Here is a 26,522-nt window from a genome sequence, read left to right as displayed (position 1 = left end):
AGGTGGACAAACATGACGTTGGAATGGACTGTGAACTGCCAGTCAAACCTAATGAATTACTGAATTCTCAATGCAACAAAGTGCAGCTGATCAGTGAATCTTTATATATCACAACACAACAGAGCTTTCTGCACCTCTAAGGGGAGCGTATAGTATAAATGACATTGATGCAGTACTTTAGGAAACAATTAGAAGAAAGTAGAGTGGAAGGAGATGTTCTAATGTTGATTACAAACCTGATACCTTGATGAACACAGTGCTATCGCTTTGATTCATCACCTAAGTAATTGGGCAAAGAAGTTCCAAAAAGTAGAGCAAAATCAATGATTCTGGTGCCTCAGTAGCTAGTGAATTGTAGTAGTGGCTTTCTTGATGGCTTTTGGATTAACTCCTCTTCAGCATCACTGAAGTAACTACTGACAGTTTGTCTTGCAGCCATGATCATGGCCACCAAGCACTGATGCTCATTGAAGATTAATAAATAACTCTCCAGATACAAGCACGGCTACGTTGTGTATTTATTTCCATTGTTATTTGCAATGAATTGTATTTCAGGATAGCTGTGTAATAAATCATCCATCTCTTTAATTCAAAGTAATTTGCTTTGTTTGACAAAAAATTAATAATCCAGTAGTTCAAATTAAGAGTAGACAGTGGATTCCAGTTCCACTACAATCAATAGCCCTGCAAAGAAGGTATTGCGTCTCTTATGAGGGATGTTCCAGCCCCTTTGGCAACATTATGGCTTGCGACTTGCAGAAATGGAGCTCAAACTATACTCATCGGTCATGAGGTATCAAAGTTAACAAGATGTCTGTAAAGTCTTTGCATGGGAAGAAAACTATTGCAGAATCTATTCAAGCAAATAACTTTTATGACAATGAAACGTGTGATATTAGTTTTGATAGCAAAACTGATGTGGCAAGTATTACATATAAACAACTGATCAGATTTCCCATAATGTTCATAGTTTGTTACATCTCTTTTGCTGAAGAGACTAAGTAGGTGTGAAAAACATCATTTTTTTGAGTTTTAAATTATTTCAAGTCATGTTATTAAAATATATATTTTTCTGTTCTAATAAATAATTCAAGTTGATTCAGAATTTTTGCTTTTTATTCATTCAGGGGATGTGGGCTTTGCTGGTTAGGCCAGCATCTGTTGCCCATCTCTAGTTGCCCTTGCGAAGGTGGTGGTGAGCTGCCTCCTAATGCTTCCTAATGATTTTCCTAAGTAATGGTCTGAACATCATTCAAGTACTTGTCAAATGATATAAGTAACACATGTCAGCTATGGGTGTAGTAATGACTAGTATACAATCCCCAAGCTCTAAAATAACAGCCCATGTGATGTACCCCCTACCCCAAGGAATGAAGATGCTGGAAAAACTCAGCAGGTCTGAGTTTTATTTCAGATTTCTAGCAGCCGCGGTATTTTGCTTTTATCTAAGGAAAATATTAGTTGCCCTGCTTCCAAAGGCACCATAGGCCTGAAAGGTGTCCTTGCTCCATTGCATACTAATCTCAAACATTTTACGTAAGAAGTTGCTACAAATTCAAATTTATTCAGTCTTGGCTCCCACATGATTAAAAGAAACTAAGAATTAAAGTAAATTTGCTCATTTTCCATTATACATATATATATTCTGCAAAAATGCAAAGTTAAATACATAAGTAACTGAAAGGTAAAACCAATTATGGATGCAGTGTGCTTCTGTGAATAAACAAAATAGTTTGGATAGTAATTGAATTGTGCAAAACTTGAGACATTCCACAATGATCTGGAGATCAGGTGGTACTTAAACCTTTGAGGATATTCTTTATGCCCCACCTGAAGATACGATTCAATTGTTGGCCATTGTCTTCCAACTACTTCCAATCTGATTTAAAAAATAACACGTGCAAGTTCGAATAAAACCTGCATAGGGAGGAAAAAAATAGATTAATTAGCTGGCTTGACTATTGCAAAATATACCTTGTAAATCACATTGCTTGTGCAATTCTTCTCAAAACTAGGTAACAGATAAGAAAGGCCATTTAGCCTATCTTAACTCATTATTTAAGAAAGTTCCTCCTGCCCTTCCCATCATAGGTTCCAGCTGTTTTTTTAAAAAATAATTCCAAAGTTTCTGCCCCCAAAATCATATCCAGAAGATCAGTCCATGTGCCTTTTCTCCTGTGTGTGAAGAACTTTGCAATATTACTGTTAAACTTGTTTTTTACTAGCTTTTGCCTTCTGTTCTCTTGTCATACGGTCATGTCTTAGTTTGGAATGATGTTTTCAATTCACCTCTTTACTTTTTAATATCTTAAACAGCTCTGTATGTTTCCTCTTTACCTTGCCTTACTGCAAGGCTGATAAGAACTTACATTTATATAGCACTTTTACACTCTTAGGACATTCCAAAACGCTTTATAACTAATGAAGCACATTAGAAGTCACTGTTGTAAAGTTTTTCTGATCCTTCCTCACAACACTAGGGACTGCCTTTTGCCTCTTCCCTCGTCTGATTTATTTTTACCTACTTCTTGAAACCAGAAAGGGCTGTGGCTCTGAATCGGGTCATAGAAGAAAATCAATTAGGTTTAAAGTTATGGACCAATTTTTACTTAGAAAGAAACATATGGATGGCTATGGGAATAAATTGAGCAGTCTGCACTCCCAATGGGGACCCTCACTTAAAGGGACTGTGGATCAGAGAATCAGAGCTACAGTGTGTATCTTTATCTCCAATCCACATATTTGTGGAAATACTTGACTCCCCAGTGGAGAAAGGATAGTGAATTGAGATTCAAAAGATAAAGACCAAAATTTTTCAGCCCTGTTGGCATCAGGCGTCATGGTAGGTGGTGGTGGGGCGAACAATATGGCGAGAAGGCCAAAAATCAGCTTCACGCCAGCGTCAAAGCACAGCAGGATCATCCAATGGTGTCCATGGCGGAACACCAATCCTGCTGAAGGCTGGCGTGAACCTGATTTGCATCCCGCTAATGGGATGCAAAGTAAGGCCTGACCGGAATTGCCCCCCATGCCAGCTTGACAGTTACGCCGGTGGGAAAACACACCAGTCCAGAACGTGTCTGGACAAGTGTGACATGCAGAAGTTGAGAATTACCGTTAGGGCCTTGCTCAGATTGTGGACAGCCAGGGAGCAGAAGATGCTGGAGCCCTACACCTACTGGACCTTGGAGGAACATGTACATTGCATGCTGGGTGAATTCTCATGGACATGGCTCTGCTGCAAAGCAGCTCACGGAAGATAGAAGGTCTCCGCTGATATCTCGGATCTGCTTCGGAAAATCATAGTCTTGGCTATGGGCTGCTACAGATGGTCGGCGATAGGTGGGAGAGGAAGGTATACTGGCGGTGGGGGGGGGGGGGGGAGGAGGGTGTAACGGGGAAGAATGCAGCAAGTGGGGAGGTAGGTGTGTGTGTGTGTGTGTGTGTGTGTGTGTGTGTGTGTGTGTGTGGGGGGGGGGGGGGGGGGGGGGGGAGAAGGAAGGTGTACGGGAAGGAGATCGGAGGAGGGAGAGTTCAGAGGGGTGAAGGAGTCCAGGGGGAGGAAGTTGCCCGGGGGGGTAAGGGGGAGACTGTCCAGGTGAACATGCAAGTAGGGGTCTGTGGAGTCAATGACTGCCTCCTGGGGAGCGAACTGAGGATGGGCATGGTGGGAGGGAATGGCGAATATGAGAGGGGAGCAGAGGGAGATGGAAGGATGGGAGCGTGAGGGTGAAATGGTGGCGGTAGAAGGGATGGCGAGGGTGGTTGGCGAGGGCTCAGAGGAAGAAATGGACCCTGGAGGTGGGAAGGAGGAGGTCGGGGGAGTCAATATGGATGGGGGTGGGATTTTCAGGAAGGTTGGGAACGTGCATGTTCACCTGGTCATTCTGGAAAGAAAAGGGTTTGGGCTGGTAGGTGACGGAGGGAAGAAGGTGATGCCAGGGGGGTCAATAGTGATAGTGGAAAGACCATAAGATGTAGGAGCAGAAGTGGTCCATTCAGACCACTGAGGCTGCCTTGCCATTAAATGAGGTCTTCGCTGATCTGATAATCCTCAACTCCACTTTCCTGCCATTTTCCCATAACCCCTGATTCCCTTACTGATTAAAAATCTGTCTCTCTCAGCCTTGAATATACTTAATGACCCAGCCTCTACAGCCCTCTGTATAAAGAATTCCATAGATTAACAACCCTCAGAGAAGAAATTCCTCCTTATCTCTGTCTTAGATGGGCGACCCCTCGCTCTGAGATTATGCCCTCTGGTTCTAGACTCTCCCACAAGAGGAAACAACCTCTCAGCATCTACCCTGTCAAGCCCCCTAAAAATCTTGTATATTTCAATAAGGTCACCTCTCATTCTTCTAAGCTCCAATGAATACATGAATACAGGCCCAACCTACTCAAGCTCTCCTCATAATAAAAAACCCTCCACACCCAGGGTCAACCTAGTGAACCGTCTTTGGACTGCCTTCAATGCCAGTATATCTTTCCTTAGACAAGGGGACAAAGATGTTCACAGTATTCTAGGTGTGGCCTAAATAGTGCCTGGTATAGTTTTAGCAAGACTTCCCAATTTTTATACTCCATTCCCTTTGAAATAGAGGCCAACATTCCATTTGTCTTACCTATTACCTGATGAACTTGTATGCTAGCTTTTTGGGATTCATGCACGAGGACCCCCAAATCCCTCTTCTCTGCAGCTTTCTTCATTTAAGTAATATTCAGCTCCTTTATTCTTCCTGCCAAAGTGCATAACCTCACATTTTCCCACATTATATTGAAAGAAAATGGGTATCTAAGGAAAGGTGCTCTGAAACTCAGCAATTCTCAAGTTAACTGCCACATTTTTTTCCATTCACTTAACCTGTCTATATCCCTCTAGACTCTTTGTGTCATCCTCACCACTTGCCTTCCCATCTATTTTTGTGTCATCCACAAACTTGACCATAGTACATTCGCTTCCCTCATCCAAATCATTAATATATATTGTAAATAATTGTGGCCCCAGTACTGATCCCTGTGGCACTCCACTAGTTACAGGTTGCCATCCTGAAAATGCCTCCAGTATCCCAACTCTCTGTCTTCTATTAGTTAGCCAGTCTTCTATCTGTGCTAATATACTTCCCCCAACACCACGGGCTCTTATCTTATTAAGTAGCCTTATGTGTGGTACCTTATTGAACGCCTTTTGGGAAATCCAAATATATTACATCTACTGGTTCCCTTTTATCTAACCTGCTTGTTACCTCCTCACTCATGAAGCCATGCTGACTCTGCTTGATTATATTATGCATTTCTAAATGCTCTGCTATTACATCCTTTATAATAGTCTCTAACATTTTCCCAATGACAGACGTTAAGCTAACTGGCCTATAGTTATTTGTTTTTTTGTCTCCCTCCCTTTTTGGGTGACTTGGGGAGGGGAAAGGACAGGGGAGCTGATCAGGAACTTAACGACTACCATGGCTGTTGAAATTGAAAGTGAGCGGAGCCTCGTGTTGGATGGGCACATGTGCTGCATGGGAATGAAATCAGTGGGTGGGTGGAGATACAGGTCAGCTCAGGTGGACAACTGAAAGAGAACTCCAGCAGGCAGAATTGAAAATGCTCAGGACAGTAAGACGAGCATGGTGGATAAAGGCTCTGTGTGCATGGGAGTGTGCTCACACGAGGCTCCGAAAGGCCCAGCCACACACACACACGCACTTCTCCCTCCAGAATCACTCACGGTCCGGCTGTGTGCAGCTGAACTGCTAGTGGAGGGTGGGGGGAAGCAGTGGGAGGACACACAAAGCCTGTAAATGAAGCTCAAAGACACCATTACACATTATTCAGTGAAAGTCAATATATTTTCAGGTTATAAAGTGACAAAATGTGTTCACCCATGCAAACACTTGTGATCATAAGACTATATGACATAGGAGCAGAAGCAGGCCATTCGGCACATTGAGTCTGCTCCACCATTCAATAAGATCATGGCTGATCTGATAATCTTTCTTGCCTTTTCCCTATAGCCCTTGATTCCCTTACTGATTAAAAATCTGTCTATCAGGATTTTAAAAAACGTTTCTAGGCCCACCACTTCTTTTAGGTGCTGTCCTGACATCAACAGCAGGGATTGAGACAGCCTGTGCAATGGTTGGCCCTGTTGCCTCTGATGGCTTTGGTGTGGGTCCTCTGGGGAGCCGAGGCCTCGAGGGTCCCAGCTTGCTTTGGCTGTCCTTCTGTGGGCCAGCTGCTTCCTCTGTGGTGACAGAGGATGAAGTTGATAGGGTCACAAGCAAAAGGGACTAGGAGGGAGTGGACAGCCTCTGAGATTCCTGAGTAGATGACACGGGGTGTCCAACTGCTGCTTCTCCTCTCTTTGGCTGCCCGGGGACTCCCACACATCTCCATGTTCTGTTGGACCAGGGTCTCCATGGCATCCGCCATCCCTCTCATGGAGACCTCCATACGCGCACACGGGTACCACTTCATCAGAGAGCAGGCGGATGTACTCCTCAAACTCACGTGCCACTCTGTTGGGGGCTCCAAATAGCTCTGCATGATGTTCCCCACCTTCTGCTGACTCTCTTCAATGAGTTGGCAGGCCGAATCCAGAGGCTCGTCATCTGATTCGGACCGCACAATGCCTCTTCCCCAGCAGTCCTCTGCCTGCTGGGGAACTCAGCTGAACCTGCCTCCCCCTGCTGTGGACACGTGTCCATGTGGTGACCACCAGATTGTGAATCCGAGCCTGCTCTAGATCTAGGTCCCACCGAGGTGTGTGTGACTGTGCTGGTAGAAGGTGTGGGTAAGCGCTGTGACAGGTCTCCCAGGCTGCTTATTTCCAGCTCTTCAATGGTGGAGGTGTCCTCTTCGTTAGAGGTGAAGACATGGATGGAGCTGAGGGACTGGCTAGCTGAGGGCGTCGGTCGCTTGGCAGAGCTCCCTGTGAACCAAATTAGAGATAATTAGTGCATGGCAGCATAGTCAAAAGCAGAAGAGAGAGCACTCACAGTTGCATTGAGAGGGGGATGTGGTGGTGCAGGATCCTCACATAGGTGTTCGCTGCCAACCTCACCGTCGCTGCAGGCATGGTCCACATTCTCACCTTTGACACACTCCTTTGAGTGAGGGGCCTAATATGGGCCACTCCACCCTGGACTGGGACCTCTCCATGCTGATGTGAGCCAGCTTCTCCTGTATGAAAACAGGTGGAGTGAGTGTGAGCAGGACACATGGCATTGCATGGAATGTTTGTGTGGTGAGCAGACCCATGGACGGGATGAGAACACGAGCTCCAGAGGATATGAATCTGATGGAGATGTGAGGGTGTGTGATAGTTAGCGGTGTTGTCCTTTGAGGTGTGAGATTCCTGTGGACGTGGGCTGGGTTTGTGAGTGCGTGAGTTGAGAGTGATGAGGTGGTTGACTTACCCTGGTGGAACAGATGAGAGCATTCAGCCTCTTCCTGCACTGGATGGCTGACGCCCTCTGTGCTCCGGTGGCGCTGACCGCTGCTGCCACTGCCTCCCAGGACGGGTTGGTGACTCTGATGGACCTTTTGTGGCCAGAGCAGGGGTAGAGGACATCACAGCGACCATCCACTGCATTCAGTAGGCGCTCCAGAGAGGCATCACTAAATTTTGGGCTGCTGTCTTCTTTGCTTTCGAGACCATCTATCGCCTGGAGCAGTCCTGGTCTGCAGACATGAAGTTGGATGCGCTCTGGTGCGCTTTAAATATGGTGCCCAGAGTGAGGAAGCGCCGAGGTCACGGTATGGCGGAGAAATCCGAGCCCAACTGCCAGCAATCCGGTGTGTTTTCCGTGAATGCAGTATTAATGACATGAGACGCGCCGGGAATGGGATGATACAGTGCAAAAACCTGCCATTGCGGCCGGCGGGTAAAACATCCTTTTTCCTGTCTCCTTTTGCACTTTGTGAAAATCTGGGACGATTCTGCCTGAAGAGTTGCCATGCCTGACAAAATTGAGGTGTAGGTTTGATGGACCAAATAGTTTACTCTTGTTCTTGGATTAAAAACCTCAAGTGCCAGTTGAAAACTGGAAGTTAAAAGCAACGTTACAGCTACAAATTTGTTTGAAAATTTTGTCTACAGTCCTTGCATTGAATTTCAATGACTACTTCACTTTACTAGAAACATCTATATATGATCTATTGAGGCTCACTAGAAACTGCATAATTAATTCTAAAAGAAAATAAATTAGTAAATTAATTGCTCTTGAGGATAAATAAAATTTTCTACTGACTAATTCTTAACTGAAAGTACTCAAGCCTTTCACTTACTCATTGCTGCTAATCACAAGTTTGAATGTTGGGATAATTTGTTTTGAAAATGATCTTGTGATGAATTAATCTGGTCTTTAGTGTAGCAGCTAGCATATACTTCTGTCTCAATGCCTCTCAATTAAATTGTATTGTGCACCTTTAAGTATTAGTTAGATGATGTAAATTAATTGACTACCATTTAAAAGAGATTGAAGTACCCTGCTGTACATTTATATCAATATGAACAAATTGAATTAAAATTAGCATTTTGACCCTCAACTCAATTGTGATGTTATCAAATTCATTAAGTAGAAACAAAGAATGCACAGAACTAGAAAAGAGCACTGCAATCCACAATGGCCTGCCCCATAAAATTCTGCAAAGTACAGTGGAAAAACACGAATTTCCTCTTGTCCTTGATTTAATCAATTTCATAAATTAAAATATCTCCTAGATTATAGGAATGATTCCCCCATTCTTCCAATCCCAGTGGTGAAGTCATGCTCAAAGGAAGCAGGGGTCATAAATAACATTATAGCCTCCAATTCTCCTCCCTGTGAGCATAGCTCCCTGCTGGTATCGTGAATCACCCCTTATGTTTCTTTTTAAATATAAACTGTTCAACTGCATGATGCTGAAATGCATAGCCAGCTCCTCAACAGTTGCGGAATGTAATATAACCGAGATAAGGTTTAAAGTGTGTGTTCATAGGTTAAATTTAAAATATTTCTTTCAAGAAAAAGACAAGACCATTAATTTTAATGGTTGGAAAATCGAGAGCTCACCGACTTCCCATGCCCAATTCCATAATCTGCAATCTAGGCGAGCGAGACTCTGCCATTAGCAGAGTCATGCCATCTTTCCGGGATTAAAAAAATTGTTATTTATGATTTAGCTGTAGATTTACCTTGACTGTTTGGAGCCTGTGGTATCATTTTGTTCTTTTTTCCCCACAGAATGTCAGTTAGAAAATGTGCTAAGAATATTTCTTAGGTTTAAGTATTTAACATTTGATAAATTTATGGAAAAGATGGTTTTGAAGCCATGCATATTACAAAGGACATTCAATGCTGCAAAAAGAAAAATAGATAACAGAACAGTCTTATGGGCATATAAACATATGAAATAAAACACATCAAACCTCAATGTTTGAGTATTGTGCAAAGGACATATTATGTGTTTTAGCACAAGGTATCATCATTGCTAAGTTTGTAACTTGAAGGTACACAATAGTATAGTTTTCGAGTAAGAATGATGACAGGATGTGAATTAGTTCTTTTAACACTCTTCCATCAGGTTTAAAATTTGACCCTGACTGATGGAATGAAAAACCCCTCTTACTTGCTGGCTGTTCTAATGCTGAATGTTAATTGTAGTGAAGTCAGATTTGGCTGTTAAGGGATTATGTGAAATGGGTTTGGACCATCTCAAACTATTCGTAGGTCTGCTTCAAATTTGGCACCACAAACTCTTACTTGGCGAGGCCTGGAGGACAGCTGGTGTGGGAAACAGAAAAAATCACACTGGTACATTAGAAAGTACTCTTCAGTTTGGTGCAAAGACTCGTTGTAGGGCTAGAGTGAAAAGAACCCTGTTTGATTTGTGCTATAGTCAACGTAGAAATGCTCGGCGCTACGCAGGGATCGAAGGTTAAGTTGTCCACTCCTCAAAGTAACCCTTACCTAATAAGTGCAAATTAAAACAGAAATTGTAAATGTAAGAGTTATAATAGTAGTATAGGGTTTCTAATGAATAGAAACAACTTAAGGTTGTTTAGATATTTTGCTGCTGTGTAGAAATCTGGAAGAGAGAATATTCTATACCCTGAACAATGAGACAACAAGACCGGTGCCAGCAGTTGCATGACCTACTTCAATAGAAATGAGGATCACAATCATCCACTCAAGGCGTAGTCCATGCTTCTCACTTAGATGGTTTCTCATCAAGTCTGTTAGCTCTGTACAATGCTGTAACTTTTCATTAATCACCTACAGGGTTCAAAAAATGTGCATTCTGAATGGCTTATTCATCTGCCCAAGGTTCACTATAATTCTAACTCAGGACAGTATAAATGCAAGTATAATATTAAATTACCACTAGTCAGACAGTATTTCATATAACTTGCTTCTGTAACTTACTTTGCCTACAATTGTATATATGTAGACTCTCATGCAGATAAATACATAGGACATTTTGTAAAGGGAGCTTCCCATTTCAACAAGAGTATAGATTGCATAATTGTGCATGAGGTCAGCATATTTAATGTTTAAAGTTGCTGGTATATTGCTGTCATTAAAATTAATCACTGGAAAATCAGAAGCATCTTGAATTGCCCATTCTGACCTCATTGACTGCTTTTCCAATTCGTGTTCTATGCCAATGTAGTGCTCTGTAATATGTACCATTCTAGACTATATATTATACAGAGCACTGGAAGATACAGGCCCAGCATTTCACCGTGAAAAAAAAACTATCCTATTCCTTTTTATTATGTGCAAATACAAAGAAAGTAGTGAAGAAACCAAAATTACATCCAGCAAATTTTAGTATTTTAGTGACTGAATATCAAGCTTTCTCTGAACAATCCAAACCTCTTGAGCTTGTTATACCATTAAATGAGATCATGGCTAATCTGTGATCTAACTCCACATACATATCTTTCCTCCATATATCCTTAACATGTTGGTTAATTTTAGGCAACGATAGCATAGAAGTTATGTTCCTGGACTAGTAACACAGAGGAGAGACAGAGCTGAAATCTCACCATAGCAGTTGCCGAACTTAAGTTCAGTTACTAAACAAATCTTGTATAAAAGGCTTGTATTAGTAATAGTAATCTTGAACATACCAGATTGAAGTAAAAGCTCATCTGGTTCACCAACATCCTTTAGGGAAGGAAACCTGCTGTCCTTACCCTGCTTAGTCTATATGTGACTTCAAGTCCACAGTGATGTGGTTAACTCTTAACTGCACTGTGAAACGGTTAGGCAACCTACTCAGTTAAGGATAATTAGGTGTGTGCAGTAAAGGCTGGTTTTGCCAGTGATGCCCACATCCAACGAATAATAAAACTAACAAACTCAGATTTGAAATTAACTATTGATCTAGTATCAATTTCCATTTGTAGAAGTGAGTTCCAAACTTCTATCACCCTGTAGAAGTGTTTCTTAATTTCACTCCCAAAAGGTCTAGCTCTAACTTTTAGACTGTGCCCCCTTAACTTAGATTCCTCAATCAGAAAAAATAGTTTCTCTCCATCTCTATACAACTCTAGTTTGTGTACTCTCGTCTTGTAATTTAACCCTTGGTATCATTCTGGTAAATCTAAGCTACTACTTCCAAGGTCAAGATATCCTTCCTGAAGTAGTGTGTCCAGAACTGCTCAGAGTTCTCCACGTGTAATCTAAGCAAGACTTTGCATAGCTGTAGCATGGTTTCATAGAATCATAGAATGGTTACAACATAGGAGGGTGACATCTGGCTCATTGTGCCCTTGCCGGCTCTTTGCAAGAGGAATTTAGCTAGTCCCAGTCTCTCGTCCTTTTTCCGTAGCCCTGCAATTTTTTTTCTTTCAGATACTTATTCAATTCCCTTTTGAAAGCCACAGTTGAATCTGACTCCACCGCCCTATCAGGCAGTGCATTCCAGCTCATAAGCATTCACTGTGTAAAAAAGCATTTCTGTATGTTGCCTATGGTTTTTTTGTCAATCACCTAAAAGTTGTGTCCTCTAGTGCTCGACCCTACTGCCATTGTATTTAGTCCTCTATCTTTTGTATAAAAGCAAAAAACTGCGGATGCTGGAACTTGAAAACAATAACAAAAATACCTAGAAAAACTCAGCAGGTCTGGCAGCATCTGTGGAAGGGAGCACAGTTAACGTTTCGAGTCCGTATGACTCTTCAACAGAACTAAGGAAAAATAGAAAAAGGGTGAAATATAAGCTGGTTTAAGGGGGGAGGGGTTGGGACAACAGAGCTGGATAGAGGGCCAGTGATAGGTGGAGACAACCAAAAGATGTCACAGACAAAAGAACAAAGAGGTGTTGAAGGTGGTGATATTATCTAAAGGAATGCGCTAATTAAGGGTAGAAAGCAGGACAAGCAAGGTACAGATAACCCTAGTGGGGGTGGGGTGGAGTGAAGGAATTGAAAAAGGCTAAAAGGTAGAGATAAAACAATGGATGGAAATACATATAAAAATAATGGAAATAGGTGGGAAAAGAAAAATCTATATAAATTATTGGAAAAAACAAAGAGGGGGAAAAATCAGAAAGGGGGTGGGGATGGAGGAGAGAGTTCATGATCTAAAATTGTTGAATTCAATATTCAGTCCGAAAGGCTGTAAAGGCCGAGTCGGAAGATGAGGTGCTGTTCCTCCAGTTTGCGTTGGGCTTCACTCGAACAATGCAGCAAGCCAAGGACGGACATGTGGGCATGAGAGCAGGGTGGAGTGTTGAAATGGCAAGCGACAGGAAGGTCTGGGTAATGGTTGCGGACAGAACAAAGGCGTTCTGCAAAGCGGTCACCCAGTTTGCATTTGGTCTCTCCAATGTAGAGGAAACCGCATTGAGAGCAACGAATGCAGTAGACTAAGTTGAGGGAAGTACAGGTGAAATGCTGCTTCACTTGAAAGGAGTGTTTGGGCTCTTGGACGGTAAGGAGAGGGGAAGTAAAGGGGCAGGTGTTGCTTGTTCTGCAGTTGCATGGGAAGGTGCCGTGGGAGAGGGTTGAGGTGTAGGGGGTGATGGAGGAGTGGACCAGGGTGTCACGGAGGGAACGATCCCTATGGAATGCCACAGGGGGGGTGAAGGGAAGATGTGTTTAGTGGTGTCATCATGCTGGAGTTGGAGGAAATGGCAGAGGATGATCCTTTGAATGCGGAGGCTGGTGGGGTGATAAGTGAGGACAAGGGGGACCCTATCATGTTTCTGGGAGGGAGAAGAAGGTGTGAGGGCAGATGCACGGGAGATGGGCCGGACACAGTTGAGGGCCCTGTCAACCACCGTGGGTGGAAAACCTCGGTTAAGGAAGAAGGAGGACATGTCAGAGGAACTGTTTTTGAAAGTGGCATCATCAGAACAGATGCAACGGAGGCGAAGGAACTGAGAGAATGGGATGGAGTCCTTACAGGAAGCGGGGTGTGAGGAGCTGTAGTTGAGGTAGCTGTGGGAGTCGGTAGGCTTGTAATGGATATTGGTGGACAGTCTATCACCAGAAATTGAGACAGAGAGGTCAAGGAAGGGAAGGGAAGGGAAGTGTCAGAGATAGACCATGTGAAAATGATGGAGGGGTGGAAATTGGAAGCAAAATTAATAAAATTTTCCAGGTCCAGACGAGAGCATGAAGCAGCACCAAAGTAATCATCGATGAACCGGGGAAAGAGTTGTGGGAGGGGGCCGGAGTAGGACTGGACATGGAATGGTCCACATATCCCATAAAGAGACAGGCATAGCTGGGGCCCATGCGGGTACCCATAGCCACACCTTTTATTTGGAGGAAATGAGAGGGGTTTAAGGAGAAATTGTTCAGTGTGAGAACAAGTTCAGCCAGACGGAGGAGAGTAGTGGTGGATGGGGATTGTTTGGGCCTCTGTTCGAGGAAGAAGCGGAGAGCCGTCAGACCATCCCGGTGGGGGATGGAGGTGTAGAGGGATTGGACGTCCATGGTGAAGAGGAAGCGGTTGGGGCCAGGGAACTGGAAATTGTTGATATGATGTAGGGTGTCAGAGGAATCACGGATACAGGTGGGAAGGGACTGGACAAGGGGAGAGAGAATGGAGTCAAGATAGCGAGAAATGAATTCCGTAGGGCAGGAACAGGCTGACACGATCGGTCTGCTGGGACAGTCCTGTTTGTGGATTTTGGGTAGGAGGTAGAAGCGGGCCGTCCGAGGTTGGGGGAACTATCAGGTTGGAAGTTGTGGAAGGAAGATCTCCAGAGGAGATGAGGTCAGTAACAGTCCTGGAAACAATGGCTTGATGTTCAGTAGTGGGGTCATGGTCCAGGGAGAGGTAGGAGGAAGTGTCTGCGAGTTGATGCTCAGCCTCTGCGAGGTAGAGGTCAGTGCACCAGACAACAACAGCACCACCCTTGTCAGCGGGTTTGATGACAATGTCAGGGTTGGACCTGAGAGAACGGAGTGCAGCAAGTTCAGGGAGAGACAGGTTCTATTTTTTGTACCTGTTTATGACATTTTAATGATCTATGCACATGGACCCCAAGTTTCTTTGGACTTTCACTGTTTCTAGCCTTTCATCATTTAGGAAGTACTCTGTTTTATCCTTTCTATGATTATTCATTTTTATGCTTGCAGCAGTGGCATGATCTCTTTCCCATGTTTCCAGCACCATCATTTTATAAATATAATTCTAAGCAGCTGAATGATTTTATCAACTATTTGGTACAAAATGAGGTAATCTATATTTACTTCTTAAAATTATTTTTAGTTTTAAAGACACTCATGATTTGCAAAATTGATTAAGAATGCCTATTGGTTAATTCTGCGGTCAAGCCTTTCAACACCTTCTTCAGTTCAAATAACATTAGCTAATATCAGAAAATATAAACAGCAATATTCAACAAGTCAGGCAGCATCTGTGGAGATACAAACAAGTTAACGTTTTAGGTCAATGGCCTTTCATCAGAACTGTAAGAAGTTAGGAATTTAATAGTTTTGAAGCAAGTGCACAGCCAGGGAAAATGTATGTGGAAGGAAGGAAAGAACGATGAAAAAATCTGTGGTCGGTTTTCCTCCCTCGGTCCACTCTCCAATCACTCAACACCCACTTTTCTCCCTCACCTTCCCATGCAAGTCCAGGAGATGCAACATCAGCCCTTTATTCTCCATCTTCCTGGTGTCCTGGGCTCTAAACACTCGTTCCAGGTGAAATAGCAATTTACTTCTATTTCTGCCAACTTAGGATACTGTACTTCACAATGTGGCCCCCTCTATATTGAGGAGACCAATTGCAAATTGGGTGATTGTTTCTCTGAACACCTCCATTCAGTACAAAAGCATGGTCCTGAACTTCTGGCCTCTTGCCACTTTAATTTTCCATCCCCCTCTGTCTTCAGCCTCCTATGCTTTTCCAATGAAGCTCAACACAGGCTTGTCTTTCGACTAGACAATTCATAGCCATCCAGCCTCAGCTTTGAGCTCAACACCCTTAGATCACAACCACTGCTCCATTTTCTCAGGCAGCATCTGTTTCCATTCATACATCCTCTGAACCCATCATTTGTTTCTTTACTTCCCTATTACTTTGCATCAACATCCCTTTTTCATTTAATTAATCCTGCCCTCCACCCAATCACAGATCTTTCTTCCTTCCGCCCCTCAGCCCCTCTATCGCCTCCTTTTCCCTGGCTTTTTACTTGTTTAAAAACTATTAAATATCTAACTTTTCCTAGTTCTGATGAAAAATCATCACTCTGAAATAGTAGTTGCTTTTCTCTCCATTGAAGCTTCTTGACTTGCCAAGTATTTCCAGCATTTTCTGTTTTTATTTCAGATTTCCAGTATCCAAAGTGTTTTACTTTTGTTTCAATTAACGTCATGTTTTTCACGTGTATAGATAGCTCTTTTCAGCTCCTGCATCCCCACTTTGCTATTTTAACTCTAGAATATAAGTTTATTTGCCACTAAAATAGTAAATATAGTAACAATTATACAGTAAAGGCATTATCATGCATCAATAACAAAGAGCAAACTAGTACTGTAATTCCCAACCAATATGACTGGCATTGCTTGTATGAACACGGGCTTCCAAGAAAATAAAATACCCCTTACAATTCAAACTGCATACAGTGTAAATATTAAGCATGATATGATCTGGGAGTCAAATGATTGTAAATTTTGTCACTCTTGTAGTTTATGACATGATCCAAGTCTTTCAACAAGATTGTTCCATTGTAATTACTCCTAGAAATTCAGTACTGTGCCCCGACTTTGGAACTTTGAATATAAATAGAAATGTCAGTTTTGTGGGATGAATAGCACAATAGTTCAGCAGTATGTCCTTTTACCTCTGGCTCCAGGGTTTAAATCCAGCACAAATATATGGAATGAAAGCCTCCTCTGTCTGCTGCATGAAAGGATCTGACCTGGAATCACCTCTTTAAGATGATGTGATTCTGTCACAGAACTGTGCTTAACTTGGCACTAATTGGCAACCTCACTCAGAGAGGTGACAAGGATGACTGCTGTGAGAAATAATAACAATGCACTGCTACAGTAAAGATGTTCTTCTGAGGTTAGGGTTAAAGCAACCAGTTGATGTATAGTAAGGGAAGTTTTAATCTGCTTCTAACCTGTGCAAATGATAGACAAGTCTGTGTTTAGTTTCTGGTTTGAAGGGACAGGATTCCAAACATAGGATGGAAATTCTCAGTCAAGAAAAGTAGTGTCTGAAACATTACTGCTAGTTTTAGATAGTGAAACAGAATCTGAGGTGGAATTGTAGTTTCTCTTTCATTCCTGGCAAAAGCACAGAGAACTCTTATAGTGGTGCTCTGGTTAAAGTAGTTACATTTTTTGATGTCATAGATGGTACAGAGTGAGTCATTCTTAATAAGGCCAGTTTGTTTTACATTGGGAAGGAAAGATTTAACCATGCCAAGGCTGTACAAGAGTAAGGGGAAGATAGGTGGTAATGACCCCAGGATGGGTTTTGTTCTGTTTGGGTCACACTTTGTGCTCCAGCCACCCATCTGGAATTGGTGAAAGGGCAACTCCAAACGCAAAGGAGCTCTTAAAGGGGCGGTGGTTTTTTGGTAATTTTCTGGGTTTTTTTTAGTTTTTTGGCACCAGAACATGTGTGAATGGCATATGTTGAAATAAAACAGGGAAATATTGTCTGCAATATTATCAGTATGAAAATTATCAGTTGAAGAATTTTCAAGAGTTCAGGAGCATAAATGAAGAAATATGAAAAGAGATTCTTAGAATACAAACTACCACTGCAGCTTAGGGGAAAAAAATAACTGCATGCTGATGGGCAAGACAAGATAAAATTAATAATGAAGGCTGCTTTTAAGGTGTCTCAACTACATGGTTGAAGTGGTGTAAGATTAAAGGCTTGCCATGTGGATCAGCAGGTATCAGGGCTAAACTTCCTGTGCTCATTATGCCACAAATTATATCTGAAGACCCTGGCAATCCGTCTGGCAATGACTGAGCACAAGTGCTTCCACAGACTTCAGATCGGTGCAAAGCTGTGCCATCTGTAGCAAGGTCAGCCTATAGCATTGGAGATAAAAACAAAAAACTACTGCGGATGCTGGAAATCCAAAACAAAAACAGAATTACCTGGAAAAACTCAGCAGGTCTGGCAGCATCGGCGGAGAAGAAAAGAGTTGACGTTTCGAGTCCTTATGACCCTTCAACAGAACATAGCATTGGAGGTCTACACTGCCACTGGCAATCAAGATCACCACTGCTGTCAATTTATCTTTCCAGGCTAGCATAGGATCATTTGCACCATCATCCAATATGCTGCCCACACATGTATCAAATGCATAAACTGGTCAGCAGTTTTAGATTTTTTTTCCCCACCGAAAAGCACCAAGTGCATGTCACCACTGCCCAATCCATGTGAATACACAGCTCTTGCTCCTTCTCCAATACCACCACTTCCTCTTACCCAAGTGTGCATCTTGAATCACTGGGCCTACAATCTTGAACATTCTAACTGCATCTTCTGGGGTGTGTGTAGCTGTGCTGGTGCTTGAATAGATTGTTGAGAGGGTGTTGTGAGGCACTTTCTTGTCCTGGATCACTTCAACAGTTGATAGTCTGCTTTTCCAGGCCTGAAATGTCAATGGTCTTGGAGATTACCTGAGTTACCAGAGATATTCTTAGGGTTTTTAAAAATGTATTTTTGGGATGTGAGTGACTAATCCCTAGTTGCCCTTAAGAAGGTAGTGGGAAATATTCATAAGGTGGATGACAAGATGTTAAGATAGCAAAGGACTCGGGATTAGTATTAACCAAGAGCACTTTACCATCTTTACAATTATCTATGGTATAGACCTAGAATTTCTTCCAGGGCAGGTTCTTCAGAAGAGATAAGGAAAACTACAAAAACCAGCACAAACTTTGGCTTATGCTGGGCTTTATGGTCTGCTTTCTGTAATGTAAATTCTATGTAAAAAAAAAATTAGTTCAAAAATCAAATGGATGTTAACAATTCAATGCAACAGTTTGAGTTTTAATACTGCTACAATGTGTAAGTTAAAATATTAACTTCTTGAATATTTATGAAAATGGAAGCAATAAATGAGCTGAAATTCTAAGTAAATTTCTAAGCTATTGTTTTGTACCTGTTTTCAGTTGCAGTTATTCCTATTGAAATAAATGGAAAACAAACTTGACAAATAACAGACAATCTCTGGTATGCACCAAATCTATATTTTTCCCATGTACAATGTGAAATTTTGCTTAATGCTGATATTTATTGTAATCCTTAAATGAGATTGTAGTAAGAATTCCACATTTTATTTAGTGAAACTTTGAGCTGAAACCCAAAGTATGGTATATATTATATTAGTCTAGGTTGATTTCTTCTATAATTGTGTTCATGAGATGCAAACACTAAATAACACACATATGGTGACCTAGCCTTTCTCTAATCCCAAAGGCCTCAATACCATTCAAATGGCAAACTCAACCTTTCTGGGCCATGGTCAGACTTTCCTCAGAGACCACACTTTCTTTGCTATACATTTGTGATTTCCCTATAAGTTATTTGTGCAGGTGCAAGGTCTACCCAGCACAAACATCATATGCTAATAAGTGTTATTATTACATTTATAAAATATAACATTTTCAAATCAGTTATTTTTGTGTAAAAATGTAGTTTATTGGTCCCTTTGAATGACTACACCTGAGAAGAGGATATATAATTTTGGAAAAACTGTAGCAATAACCATGATTTGTGCAGCAATTTCCACATTTCCCTTCATCAAAATCTACTCGTGCAGTTGCCTCAGTGGTAGCACAGAGTTAGTTCTAATCTTTCTACACAAGGTAGATTTTAGCTTGTTACTGTTTCTCAGAACAACACATACCTTTACACGTCGGTTAATGTTCAGAAATTGGCAAGTTTTATCATAGAGTTGTTCCAGGTTCTCTCTGTCCCAGTAAAAATCAGGGGTCATCAGGAGATCCGAACTCAAATTTATACGGTGTCTAAAAGAGAAGAAAGTTAGGATAACACCAGGCAGATTAGAGCTGTGTGAGCCGCTGATTGCTTACATTAATATTTACGAAACAATTCAGTACTGTCAACTATATACAAAGGGAATATGTAGAAAAGATATGTAGAGAAAAATATGAGATATAAGAATGCTTCTCAATCATGAAAAAGTTAATTATTCTAAAGTTAACCTCTTGATATTGTACTTTTTAAACTAAAAAATACACAATCAATTCTACCACTTGTATCTATGTTTGGCATATGGATTACAGGCAGTTGTCATACATAGTGTACCCTATTTTGGATTCCCATCATCCCTAAAAATGTTAATCTTGTCACACTTCTGAAAATGCTCTTCATGATAATAGAATGGCATTTTGTTATCTCTGTAGATGCTTGAAAGAGAATTTGTTTTAAAGTCCAATCTAATGGATTTCTCTCATCAGTTTACTTCCCTGTAACGTTGCTCTGAAAGCATGGATTCTTAATAGTAACTACCAAGATACAACGGAGGTAAGCTCACCACCCAATGAAGCATTTCCAAAGAGGTTGGTTTGAAGGAGAATCTTAAGGGAGGGAAGAGGAGGGCCTTGGCAGTTTAAAGCCAATAATGAGGAGATTAAATTTGGGAATGCCACATAAACATGGCCACTAAATGTTATTGTGGATAAGTCAGGTTATGCAATTAGCTGTAAACATTTCCTACTCCTTCTTCAGGTACCATTCCCTAATAGAGTGTTGGCAATCCTTCCATCGGATTGGTTCAGGATTATGCTTGGGGAATGACACAGTGGTTTGCTGTTGCCTTCTGTCATATAGCTGACCAGGAAACTCTCCCGCACCGACCGCCTGCCATCAGGCTGATAATCAACCTGTTTGGCTGTGTTATGAACGCATCTTCCATGGCCATCAAGTCCTGAAGTAGGACTTGAACCCAGAGCTCCTGGCCCAGAGGTAGGAATGCTACCACTGCGCCACAAGACCTCCCTGTAGAACATTTAATGTAGCCTTAATGATCTCTAAGATGCTACAAAATTAATTTGAAATAAAGAATAAGAAATGGAGCTCATATTCATTTATTGGTAGCTCTTCTGAAATAAACTAGAAGTTTCTGCTTTACATTTTTTACCTCAAGGCAAACAGTTCACCAATTTTCTGCATGACTTCAGATCGTGAAAGTTTCACTTGTTTTCCTGCTTTCAGCATCTGAATAGAGTGGGGTAAAAAGCAAAATGCTATGAGGCTATATGAATACTTGGTATAAATCTGACTATCAGAAACAATCAAGTTTATATGTACGTTGTATATATTTTGAGTTTCAGTAAGAGATCTTAATTAAAGTTGAATCCATGCTGACTTGGTATGTTGGATGAAATTGGGTTGTATTTAACTGTAACTGAACTTTTTGGATGGCACTCAGGAGTTAAATTTAGATCTAGAGTTTAGAGTTAGGTTATCCAACCATGCAAGAAATTTGGAGCTGAGGCCTGATGTCTCTTAAGCCAGTGCCTTTCCTATAATAACTCCAATGACTTGATCTGCCTTTCATACAGCATTGGAAATGAGCCAGAGATGAATTGAATTCAACAAGGGGAATAGGCTGTTTTTAATTTTCAGGAAAATTACCCTTCTCAGGTTAAGATGGTGGATCTATATGCTTACCTAGATTTAAGCAGAGGAAGATGAATAGGATGGTAATTTCATTGAACGACATGAATTCTTACATAATTTAAGACTTCCTCTGTTTAATACATGTAATGCATTCATAAGTGATTTCTAAAGATTGCATTTGGTAGGATTTAGGTGCTGAATGGAGTTCTGTTCCATCCTCATGCCATATGATGCAAGGGTGCTTTGCTCATTCAGCACGTCAAAATATCCCTATTCTCCCTAAGCACATAAATATGTGCTGAAGTCATTTGTAATGTTGTAGCTTGTTCCTTGTCCAATCTTGGCTCTCTTTTCATCTACTTCCTACTTCTCTGACCCATCCCCCCACCTTCCATATTCTTCCCTCATTGCACTGCATCATGAGCTGCTGATTCCAGATCACTCACGCTCCAAGCATCTATGCTCCTGCAACTATAAATTCCTGTCTTGCTGAACTGACTCATGGTATCCCCTTCTGCTCTGACAGAGTCTTCTTAATCTCACCTATTGTACAAAACAAGTCTTTTCTGTAATTCTTTCATGGGATGTGAGTGTCACTGGTATTTATTGCTCATCCCTCATTTCCCTTGAGAAGGTGGTGGTGAGCTGCCTTCTTAGACTGCTGCAATCCACCTGGTGTAGGTACACCTACAATGCTATTATTTTGTCCTTATCAACCATGCACACACCAAGGCCAATTGTAACATTCTCACCATCTCCCCACTTGAGATCAGCTAGCTCAGCAGTGACCAAGAATTAAACCTGGGAACCTTCTGCTCCCTGTATTACAGGACAATACACTCTCCCACTGAATTACCGAGGAAGCTGTGAATTACTATGGTTACATTTGTTTATAAACGAGAGAGAGCGAGATAAAACTCGAGTCAATTTGAATGAATTTCAATAAATGCCAGCAAACTAAGGTGGAAACCATGGATGCCATCCGACTTTTGCATGCATTTCAGTTGTTAATATTTCAATTATACCCAAATTTTCTCAAAACATTTTCAACTTCAGGTATTATCCTAATAGTCAGCCTTTCTAGCACCTGTATTGTGGTTCAAAAAATTATTTTAATGGAGATGGTGGGGTCAGATAACATCTCAATATCATTTACTGTCTTGTTTATTTTAAGTTCAGGTCCCAGATTCGACATGCAGTCTGTTTATCAATCTGAAGCAGGAAAACGTCACATTACTCACCTCAGGGATGGACTGAATGGACTCAACGAAGTTATCTAATGACACCTCCCAGATGGCAAGTTTTACTGCAACCAAAATAGGATGAATCTATTACAAACTCACAAAACCACCAAAGATTTCAGCAATTTGAATATAAAGCTGCCCTGTCAGTAGACTTCCTATGAATTGCTAATGCTAAATTGGATTTTATGTCATTCTGTAATAGCAGCAGCATCATACCATATTATGCACAATGCATTCTTCTACTGTAAAAGCAGACAGGTGTGCCTTTAAGACTACAAAATGGCGATTAGTGGAACCAAATTCAACAAATATGCTAACTTGTCCTTACCCTTGTCCTGCTATTATCACATTCTGCTTTCTGACCTTAATGCCATCATCAGCACCTCCTTTAGCCAGTACCACTATCATTAACACCTCTTTGTCCTTTTGTCCATGACATCTCTGGCAATCTCTCCTTTACCCCCACCTATCATTGGCCTTCTCTCCAGCTTCACCTGCTCCACCCTGCCTTGAACAGTATATATTTCATTACATTTTTACTTCCCTTTAGCTCTGAAGAGTCACAAGGACCTGAAACATTAACTCTTCTTTTTCTCCACACATGCTGAGTTTTTCCAGCATTTTCTGTTTTTGTTGCTAACTTGTGGGCTAGCCCCAGAAAATAATAGCAAAGCTGTCAGGTTGTAATTGAAATTTGAGTGATTCACTAATATCTTTCAGGGAAGGGAATGGACCCACCTCCCCGCCCACCCCCCACAACTAAACCTAGCTTGATCTTAAGTCCCATTCTCAGCCTACTAAAACCACCCCAATTAGCTACATAAACATCCCTTTGCTATTGAGACTGAACATAAACGGTCCAGCTGCTCTGTAAATGGGCTGAAACATTTCAGTATATAAAAAAAAGTTTATCAAAATACACATATAACGTAAAATGATTTCCATTTTAAAAAGCAGCAGAAGCTTGGGGAAGATTATGCAAAACAGTACATCTGAAGAAGATCATCAATACAGACGGCTCAATGGCATATTAACTTGAAAATGGATTAAATAATGTTTATTCAGGGATATCTGTGATTATATTGAAAAATGATTACTTTATTCACAATAATCTTCAGGACATAATGAGAAAAATGTATAAATTCAGAGGTTCATCCACATCTTTGTGTTGCTCACCTGATAGGGAAAGTGCATTCGAAAATGCAAACTTCTCCAAAACAGATTCATCTGGTTCCAGATCAGAGTTCAATAAAATCTCTCCTCGATGCAGCTTTGAATGCCCTCTGTGGAAAATAAATAAATAAATGATGTGGTAGAGATGATGCCATACTCTTGCTTATTTTGCAAACTCTTGCCAATATCCTAGCATTTGCCTAAATTGATCTTGCCACACACCGTTAAGGGACCATTAAATTGACTCAAACATAAGTACAAACGATGAAAAGAACCATTCTTGCGTTACCCTTCAATTAAAATACATATTGGGTATAGAATAGGTTCTGGAACTGCTGAATAATCATACAAATGCTCCTTTGATATGGAGATTTCTCTGGAGTGGAAGCCGTCCAATTGCTCTGTAAATGGGTTTCCCAATTCTGTTGGCATGCAGTCAGGTGAGGCAAATGGCATTGGAAACCATACCTTACATTAAAAACAAAATCTGTTCTGAATTCCACTAGCAAATGCCCAAAACAAAGCCTTAGTTTACTTGCACACAATACAACATTAATATCTGCTTGGGAGACAAGTGAGAGATGTGTTTGCATTCATACAGTCACGAGAGTTGCAGTATGTATTGCTGCAGTGACCACAGCTATTGGATGTAGAACATACAAAAAATGTACTGTTCAGGCTTGTCAAAAAAGGGCCAATTCTATTTCCGCATTATCTGAAGTAGGGAGATTAATCCCAGAATTGTCTATAAGTGAACACGACATGTAGTGAAGGCTTTAGTTGTGAGCTCTTTAGTACTGACTTTTACACTATTAAATACAAAAGCTACATATCTCAAAGCAGCTAAGTAAGTATGCTTGCTGCACCACAGTACAGGGTACCATTTTTCAGCAGAATCTCTATAGAGTTTTTTCAACTGGAGATAAAGATGACACTCTCCTGTGTTTTCCTCATTTTCACAGATGCTTTTGCTTTGCCTGGCTTATGTATTTCTGCTCTGTAGCAGATGCGACAGCAATCCCAGAAGATGGCTTGACCAGAAGTCTTTTTTAGCTCTCCTACAATTCCAGCTCTCAAGAGCATTTAGGTGGAAGTCATTAGGAGGACTGGCTGTGAACTAAACTCTCCACCTACTCCCCACCGAGGTCCTTTCAAATGAAGGATATCTCAAGCAACTTGGTCTGCAAATCTACTAGCAGACTAGAAATGTAAATCTCAGAATGGTGACAAAGGAAGTAGAAAAAACAGCAAACCATGCTCCTTGGTCTAAGGTGGAAACTACATCCAGCTGCTCTAGTAAAAGAGTCGGTAGTTTAATTTTGACCCAAGGGAATGAAAGACTGCTCATGGATGGCTATGCCATCTGTATCACTGACTTCATTTGTGTCATCCTGTGGTGCAAAAACCTTGCCCAGTGAATTCAGTAAAAATACTATATTTCTTCAGAAAGGGTTTAACTATTTGTATTATTTGTCTGAGGATCATTAGTAATATCTTGCAATGACATATTCCTAAATTTAAGCTGATAGCGCTAAAAGTCAGGCCTGGCCTTAAAATTCAGGATATTCAGGCTGTATTCATATGCTAAAAGCAAAATACTGTGGATGCTGGAAATCTTAAACAAAAACAGAAAATGCTGGAAAAACTCAATAGTAGACCTATTAGACACAGCATCTGTGGAGAGAAAAAGAGTTAACGTTTCGAGTCCATATGACTCTTCCTCAGGGAAAGAAGAAGGAAGTAAAAGAAGTAAATTTCAGTACTCACATTAACATTTTTGATAAAATTAAAACAATGGGCTGAATTTTCCCCTGGACTTCAGGACTCCAACATTAATTTAGAGCCCGCACTTGCCAGCAGCGAGGCCAATGTCGCAGTCTTCCTGGAGGCAGCCTGCTAATTGGCCACCTCCACCCTTGCTGTCTTGTTACAAGTGGTGGATCACTCCTAATGGCTAGCCCAATCAGAAGACTAGCAATTCTAGAGCTTCAGCAGCCCCACCAGGAGAGGTGGGCCCTGATGAGGCAGGTTGGTGGTATACATATCAATAAAAAATTCAGACGGGTGAAGCATTAGGCTCTCTGAGCGGAGGGGAAACCTCTCCGGATGGATTGTTTGGGCCGATTATGGCATTTTCTGCTGGCAGCCCCGTCTATGGAGCATGGAACCTCCAGCTCCGATGGTCTTGCAGCCCGCTGCAGGGAAGCTACCTCTACTGAGCTGGCAGCCTCCGCATGCAATGAAAGGCTACTCCAACACCAGCAAAATGCTGGCAAGGCTGCAAAATCGCCCCTAGTTGAAGTGTTAACTATGTTAATTAGCTGCCCGCCTCCATGTAAAAGGCAGCCAATCTGCTTCTCAGGTCACTGCAGGAAAGACTCCAGCAGCGGGAATGCATTAGAAAGCCACCCCAATATGGCTCCCTGCTATCTTCCTGGTTCTCTTGCCCCCAAGCCTGCTACCACAGGGTCAAGAGGGGAAATAGTGTTTGCTACCATGTTGTGTTTTTTTATTCTTTCATGGTACATGAGTGTTGTTGACAAGGCCACCAGCTGTTGTCCATCTCTGGTCGAGGTAATGATGACTCAGAAGCCTGTGAAACTTGGTTGGGGTTGCCTCACCTTGCCAAAGCCAATGCTCTGTAATGCACAAGACAATTTCCCAAAATAGATGGTAGGATAATTTTTTTTTCTCATGGCAATTCTTGAGTGGGTGACTGGGCTGCCCTCCCTATGTCATCTGTCTGAGGAATGCATTTCATTGCAGAGCTGCCTATGCATTTCCAGTGGTGATGGGCACCCTGCCAATTTGGAGGGCAGGATTTTCCATGTGTTCAGCACCCATTTAGAGTGAACACACCTGTTAAAGTGTGGCATCGTTTATCTTTGCACAAATCTAGACTGCTACACAGGAGGCACTTAGGGAGCAAAGTGCTTTTGCCTGCAACATTTTAAGTCATTGCTTGTGGAGTAGGTAAAGGCATGAAGATGCTGCAAGAGGGAAAACAGTATCACGTCCAAGGGCATGG

At 41.6% G+C, this 26,522-nt stretch overlaps 1 protein-coding gene across 2 annotated transcripts in view; it reads right to left on the bottom strand.

The window, feature by feature from the left end:
- Nucleotides 1-291: 291 nt before the first annotated feature.
- Nucleotides 292-26,522, bottom strand: part of rmnd1 (required for meiotic nuclear division 1 homolog) — a 73,379-nt gene continuing 47,148 nt past the window's right edge. For both annotated transcript variants that reach the window (XM_078556610.1, XM_078556611.1), the window contains exons 8-13: nt 23,498-23,604; nt 22,319-22,383; nt 20,596-20,672; nt 19,339-19,459; nt 10,143-10,259; nt 292-1,917 (exon numbers count right to left, since the gene is read on the bottom strand). In XM_078556610.1, coding sequence (XP_078412736.1) covers nt 1,885-1,917; nt 10,143-10,259; nt 19,339-19,459; nt 20,596-20,672; nt 22,319-22,383; nt 23,498-23,604 — 520 coding nt within the window. In that variant the 3' untranslated portion in view covers nt 292-1,884. The remainder of the gene's footprint in view (nt 1,918-10,142; nt 10,260-19,338; nt 19,460-20,595; nt 20,673-22,318; nt 22,384-23,497; nt 23,605-26,522) is intronic.

Source organism: Cetorhinus maximus, chromosome 14 (genome assembly GCF_964194155.1).
Source record: "Cetorhinus maximus chromosome 14, sCetMax3.hap1.1, whole genome shotgun sequence".
Taxonomy (NCBI): Eukaryota; Metazoa; Chordata; class Chondrichthyes; order Lamniformes; family Cetorhinidae; genus Cetorhinus; species Cetorhinus maximus.
The sequence above is the reverse complement of the archived record's forward strand: the minus strand, read 5'-3'. Positions and strand labels throughout refer to the sequence as shown.